General features: G+C 47.3%; 1 protein-coding gene across 1 annotated transcript in view; it reads left to right on the top strand.

Annotated features, from left to right (window-relative positions):
* The window catches only part of tada2a (transcriptional adaptor 2A), a 19182-nt gene extending 13455 nt beyond the window's left edge, over positions 1 to 5727 (top strand). The window contains exons 11-15 of the mRNA XM_042064071.1: positions 59 to 130; positions 1289 to 1421; positions 4035 to 4078; positions 4747 to 4826; positions 5129 to 5727. Coding sequence (XP_041920005.1) covers positions 59 to 130; positions 1289 to 1421; positions 4035 to 4078; positions 4747 to 4826; positions 5129 to 5314 — 515 coding nt within the window. The 3' untranslated portion in view covers positions 5315 to 5727. The remainder of the gene's footprint in view (positions 1 to 58; positions 131 to 1288; positions 1422 to 4034; positions 4079 to 4746; positions 4827 to 5128) is intronic.
* Positions 5728 to 7335: the final 1608 nt, after the last annotated feature.

Genomic DNA, 7335 nt, shown 5'->3' on the forward strand with positions numbered 1-7335 from the left:
CACTCTCTCTCTCTCTCTCTCTCTCTCTCTCTCTCTCCCTCTCTCTCCCCCGGTGCAGTGGAGTTTGAGCTGAGGAGAGAGATCCGGAGGCTGCAGGAGTACAGGGAAGCAGGCATCCGCTCCTTCTGCAGTGAGTCCACACCCCCACCCTTTATACACACACATACACACACACACACACACACACACACACACATGCGCACACATGCACACATACACACGCACACCCCCACCCTTTGCACACACACACCTGGTATTACCACCAGCTATGTTAATTTACATCCCAATATGGACATTGCGGGTTTACAGGTTAAGGTACGTCAAGTAAACAGTGTTTGAAATGCCACCAAGCCCTGAGGGCTTTTATGCATTCAAAACTGCTGCATGCTGAATGAGCTCATGTTGGCTAATAGCTAATAACTGATATTGCTCAGAAATAGGAACCAGGATGGTTAGCTGGCTTTGTGCGTTACTCTGTTTACATGGATCCACAGAATCAGCGTTTAAGAAATCTTCACTTTGGAGTGCGTTTTAAAAAATATCCGTTTGAGGGAGCTAAAACGTTGTTTACATGGGAACGAAAGCCCCAAACGCATAAAATAATAAATATCTATCGTAACACCCCCAATTATCACCACTTTTGTTCAGAAATTCTAAAACAATGATGTTTTTTAACACTTCAAAATAACATTTACTAAATGAACCTTACATTTTTCAGTAGCCATACTGTAGATGTGTAGATTTGAACAAAATCTGGTTTGGTTCTTAACGGGAGCATTTATTGCCTGAAATATCCGATTTTGTCTACCACGCTCGAAGTGATAGTGCTGGCCTGATGGGTCGCCTATTTACACCGTTTCAACGGCACATGAACGGGTAGACCGAGAATTCTCATCATGAAATTAAAATTCCACTGGAGCTCAAAGCGGTTGTGTACGCAGCCTTACAACACTGTTTACAGCTCATTCAAAAATGTCATTTTTGGTACATAGCTAATTTAGATACACCTATGGTGTGGGTGGTTGGTTGGAGTCCACTGTCTTGGTTTGTATAGAAATGGATATTAAGTGACACATACACGCAAGACGGTGGAAATACGGGACCGACGGTAATAGGGGGAGTTCCGATAGATACGTGTCAACAACCCTTTATACTATGATGGTTGACACAAACACTTGATCATCCTAGGGCAGATCTGGCCTCTATTGTAAAGTCAGTAGATGTATGCCTTGGTGAGTGTTTGGGGGTGTGTGTGTGTGTGTGACGGCCTCTCTGTGGCCCCCTGCAGGTGCGAAGGTGTACGAGCGTGTGAAGCGCGTGCGTGAGGATGAGCGGCGGAAGAGGACCATGATGTGTGACGTGCTGCAGTACATCCAGGACAGCCGCCTTTGTCGCCAGTGGCTACACAAGCAGGCCGCCATGTAAGGGCCACTTCTGACCTTCTCGTCCCTGTGCTGTGCCTCAAGTCCTGCGCTCGCTCTCTTTCTGTGTTTCTCTTCCTCTCTTTCTCTTTTCACCCCTGTCTCCCATCATTTCATTTCTTTAGTTTACCTCTAAACTATCTCCTCTCTCTCTCTCTCTCTCTCTCTCTCTCTCTCTCTCCCACCCACCATTCATCCTTCTTTCATTATCCCCTTGACTGCTCCACCTCCTCTCTGCCCTCCTCATCTTCATTCACCATCCTTTCTCGGTCTTAAAGGACCCCCCCCCCCCCCCCGTCCACAGTTTTTGGATAACCAGTTTTAGGTAGTACACAAGCAGTTCATCAATCATTGGCAAAGCATAGAATACTTTTCAACTAGCCACCTATCTGCTTCAAAAGGTACCAATAGTAGTGCTATCCATAGCTCCTCTCATTCCCTAGTAGTGCTATCCATAGCTCCTCTCATTCCCTAGTAGTGCTATCCATAGCTCCTCTCGTACCCTAGTAGTGCTATCCATAGTTCCACTCGTTCCCTAGTAGTGCTATCCATAGCTCCTCTCGTTTCTCTAGTAGTGCTATCCATAGCTCCTCTCTTGCCCTAGTAGTGCTATCCATAGCTCCTCTCTTGCCCTAGTAGTGCTATCCATAGCTCCTCTCATTCCCTAGTAGTGCTATCCATAGCTCCTCTCTTGCCCTAGTAGTGCTATCCATAGTTCCACTCGTTCCCTAGCTAGTAGGCTATTTTCTCACTGTCAGAATAGAGGGAGTTTGTGGACAGAATTGGGCTTGGCACTTGTGGGACCTTTTTCCTCTGCCTTCAACCACGCAAATGAATCTCCTGTCTCTTTTCTGTCTCATCTCTCTCCTCTGTCCTGGGGTTTTTTTTTGCCATCTGTCTTTTGGCCCACTCCTCCTTTTCCTCTCCTCCTCTCTTTCCTCTCTACTCACTCCTCCTTTTCCTCTCCTCCTCTCTTTCCTCTCTACTCACTCCTCCTTTTCCTCTCCTCCTCTCTTTCCTCTCTACTCACTCTTCCTTTTCCTCTCCTCCTCTCTTTCCTCTCTACTCACTCCTCCTTTTCCTCTCCTCCTCTCTTTCCTCTCTACTCACTCCTCCTTTTCCTCTCCTCCTCTCTTTCCTCTCTACTCACTCCTCCTTTTCCTCTTCTCCTCTCTTTCCTCTCTACTCACTCCTCCTTTTCCTCTTCTCCTCTCTTTCCTCTCTACTCACTCCTCCTTTTCCTCTCCTCCTCTCTGCTCACTCTTCCACTCATCAACTGCTGCACTGGGTTTGTTTAATCATGAATCTGCAAATGGTTTCCAAACCGATTTCCATCTTGCCAGACCAGCCAAGTGATTTTTCCCTTTACTTACTTTATTTTTAGGTATTTTTTTTCTTTGCTCGGATCAAAGAAATGTCAAGATTTAATCGCTAAACACACTCGAGATAGTCGAGCGAGAAATGAGAACCAGTGTCTGTTGCTGCAATCACTGCGTCAAGTAAAGCAGGCAGAAAAAAACGATCTGGCCAACTACCCCCCCCCCCCCCCCCCCCCATCTCGCCCCGTAGTCTTCACAAACGCTGTCTTCTCCTCTCTTCTTTTCTGCATACTCTAGAATTATTTATTTGTCGGGCTCAGGGTTTGGGAGCTCTCCAACACATTCTGTGCAATTATTCAGCATAAAAGACACTCAACAAAGTCTGCAGAAGTGCAGTCATTCACAACCAGACAAACTGACACAGATACAGGAACACACACATATACATACACACACACACACACACACACACACACACACACACACACACACAGTGTCTGCCTCTTTTGCTCTCTATTGCTCCATCAAACACTACACACACACACACACACCCACACTTACACACACTCGACAAGCAGAGTAGATTTCCAGGCTTTAATAGCTGAAATGTTCCTGTCACTGACACTCCACTTAAATTGAGACTAAAGTTTGTTCTCGCTCCCTCTCCCTCCCTGGTCATTTAGACCTTGCTAATTGCTTCCAAGGCTTTTAACGGTCAGGTCCCACTCAGCTCCGAGGACTCGTAGCTCTGATATCTCCTCCGTGTCACGCAGTCAGGATTTAAAACTAAAAGGTGGCAGAGCCTCTGCAGCTTCTGCCGAATGAATGTCGAATCAGTTGTTGTTAAGATACTAGATGTGCTCTCTCCATCTCTGTGCTTAAATCTAGGACAAATGCGGTTTGCTTCTTGGCCCCCTTAAACTTTCGATCTGTTCTCATGTCTATACTTCTGTATCAGTCCTTTTATTTCTTTTTTTAAAATGTATGTTGTAATGTAATGTTATTTGTACAGCACTTTATCCAGAGTAATGTGTTGTTAAATATGCTCTAGAAATAAGCTTTGAAAAACTTGGTCGCCGCACACTCTATCTCTTTTTCCTTTTTTATTTTAATCTTTTTCCTTTTTTATTTTAATTGGGATTAAAATAAAAACATCAAACATTGGGATTGTTTTTCTTAGTTTAATTTTTTCCCTTGCCAGCACCTCGGAGGGTGTGCATTCTTTTTGTTATGTATACGCTAGAAATAAGCTTTACCTACTGACCTCTCTCTCTCTCTCTCTCTGTTTGTGTAGAGATGCTGGGATCAGCCCTGTGGTCACCCCCATCGTCACAACAGGTATGCTGTGAGCCCTCATCCATCTGCTCTGCTGAATGCACTCCTCTCCTCTCCTCTCCTCTCCTCTCCTCTCCTCCTCTTTCTAACGGCCAGGCCTCAACAGGAACAAAACTCTCCTGTTGGTTGTGACCCTCCGGCCTAAATTGACCAGACAAGCAGACCAGCATACACATATGTGTTCATCATGTACACGTTCTGCCTTAGTATCTAGTTCCTTCCCCCCAGTGCACAAGTAGGACAGCTCGTTGTGTTCTCCTGTCTCTACGCATTAGTGGTCACTCAGTCTCTGTCCTGTTCATGTTTCTCTAGGTTATGTCCCTGAATACCCGTCTTTGAATTTCTGGATCATTTTTAACAAGCAGATGTCTCCATGTCAGATGGAGACATCAGGCATTTTAAATGTATTATTAAATTATAAATATTTATTAAATGTATTAAATTGACATGTCAGCGATGTGAATGGTCAGAAATGAGATATCTCATGGGCTGTTGTGCTATCTGTTCTGGTTGCTGATCAACATTAGTAGTGTAAAGTAGAAGTAATGAGTGATGCTCGTGTGTGAGTATCCCTTGTAGCAGAGGTGTGTGCGTGTGTGTGTGTGTGTGTGTGTGTGCGTGTGTGTGTGTATTGTGTCTGATGGGAGCATTGGTGTGCTCTTCTTTGACAGGAACAGGACGTAGAAGCGCCCCTCCCCTCAACCTCACCGGCCTGCCAGGGACTGAGAAACTCAACGAGAGAGAGAAAGAGGTATGGCACACACACACGCACACACACCTGCTCAGAAGATTCCCCACATTCGCAGACCCTGTGTGCATTTGTCTTGGTGGCATTAGTACACACACACACACACACACACACACACACACACACATGTACACACAAAACAAACAGCAGGACAGCTAATGGGTTTGCACACACAACAAAACCCAGAGGGCTGTCTATAATCTTGTGATGCTACCCTAAGAACAACTCCGTATAAAAGCTTAACTCTGTGGCGCTCTGCTTCTCTCTCTGACCCCCCCACACACACACACACACACCCCTCACAGCTGTGCCAGGTGGTGCGTCTGGTGCCCGGCGCCTACCTGGAGTACAAGCAGGCGCTGCTGAACGAGTGCCGGCGGCAGGGTGGCCTCCGCCTGGCCCAGGCCCGCGCGCTCATTAAGATCGACGTCAACAAGACCCGCAAGATCTACGACTTCCTCATCAAGGAGGGCTACATCAACAAGGCCTGAGGCCAGCTGCCAGCACCCCCCCCCCCCCCCCCCCTCCACCACCACCACGGCACCCCCCACTGTTCGGAGATCAGAGACGGGAGATGTGGTGGGAGAGGCCTGGCGAAAGACTTTCTCTTCTTGTGTCTGATAATTAAAAAAAAAATAAAAAAAGCCTTTTGTGCTGGTCTCATATCAGCTGTAAGGGCCTTGAGGCCAGTCTTGGGCCACTGAGATGCCCAGCCCAGTACTGTATGGCCAGTGTCCATCTTGAGACAGGAGAAGGGATGTATTGGGATTATGTATTGTGTTCTGTGTTTGAAAAATGTGTATTAAATGTGCATTGTATATAGTGCTGTCACATGAAATGACGTTAGTGTCTGTAGTATCCAACGTTTATTGAAGAGTAAATAAAGTCATTTTGTACAAGCTAATTAGTGTCAAGACTTTTTCATTCCGGAAGGAGTATACAGCCATGAAGTGGTGAGATTGTGTCTGCATCTGTGTCCATACTTCTCTGTCTCTCCATCGATCTCTCTCTCCATCTCTATCCCTCTATCATCCCCGTCTCTTTCAGCCACTTGTCTCCCTCTCCCTTTCTTTCTCTCTTTCTCTCTTGTTCTCACTCCCTTCAACTCTCCACCTCTCTTACCTTTTACCCTTTCTTTATCTATCCCAACCTTCAACACCCCCCCCCCCGCGCCTTTCCGTTTTCTCTATCCCTCCATCATTCCTGCCTCTTTCAACCCCTTCTGTCTCTCTTGTTCTTACTGCCTTCCTCCCTCCCTCCACCTCTCTTTTGTCCCCTCATCTCCTGACCGTCCGTCTCAAGCGTCCTCCAGTCGAGCTGAAGGCCTGGCTGGCCGGCCGGCCGGTGTGGGCGAGCGAGCGAGCAGTGACTAATGTGAATGGCATCCGGGCACAGGAGGACCAGTGGCTGTGACAAGCTTATCACACTCACGTGCCGGACCAGTGCTGCCAGCTCACACACACACACACACTCACACACACTCACACACAGCTCAGCCACTCTCACAGCTCTGCCAAACACATGAAGATGCCTGTGTGTGTATGTGTCGTTGTGTATATGTGTTTGTCTTGGGAAAAGTCAAAAAGAGTCAAAAGTGTATTTGTGCGTACTGTGTTCTTGTTAAACACACGTAGGAATCGAAATGATTTTCACCATACAGTATCTCCTCTCCAGCATTTGCTGAAAAATCTGTTGCATTCTGTACTCTCCACTTTGTTCCCATATGACTTAGTCTTTTCCTCTCATCTCGTGAGGGATTTTGCTGGTAAAAACGTCATCACCTAGTCAACCCCCCCCCCACCACCACCATTCTGCAGACTCAGGCCGAACCCCAGCTGAGGTGTGTGCTAGTGGCATCCGTCGCTCCTCCTCATTGGCAGTCGTGGTGCGTGCGTACCCTCTGTCTGCCCTCCAGGCCCCCACTGAGATCTCTCGGCCGCCCCCCCCCCCCCCCCCACACACACACACACCTGCGTGTGAATCCCTCTCCGCCAGAGGCGCTCCGCCGTAGCCATGGCAGCAGGGAGGGAGGCTGCACCGCGTGTCTCTGTGCCGATGCTTGAAGTGTCCACACACACACACACACACACACACGACAATGCCCCACCTGTCTGTCAGTCAGGGCCTGGGGCTGAGGAGAGGCTGATGGACATGAGGGGGCACTTGAGACTTGGTCAGGGAAGGATTGTCCCATCAAGGTGAAAAACACCTGGGGCCCTGTAGGTGCTATCCTGGTTCATCCAATCAATCAGTGCCCAGCCCACACCAGTGCCATTGTTATACCCTGAAAGTAGAGAAAGGGTGTCTGTCGGCTGCTGCTGTTCACATTGGCACCATAAAGCCTGCTGTGGCAATCCAGCGAGATAATGTCATAGTATTTTGTGGACGCTTTTGACCAAAGTGATTTACAGAATTACAATAGTTAAAATGAACAGTTTTTTTTTTTTTTTTAAAAAAGGTTGAAAAGCCTACATTAAGCATAATTGTATTAATATCAATGCCAATAACAATA

The sequence above is a fragment of the Alosa sapidissima genome, chromosome 15 (assembly GCF_018492685.1).
Source record: "Alosa sapidissima isolate fAloSap1 chromosome 15, fAloSap1.pri, whole genome shotgun sequence".
NCBI lineage: Eukaryota > Metazoa > Chordata > Actinopteri > Clupeiformes > Clupeidae > Alosa > Alosa sapidissima.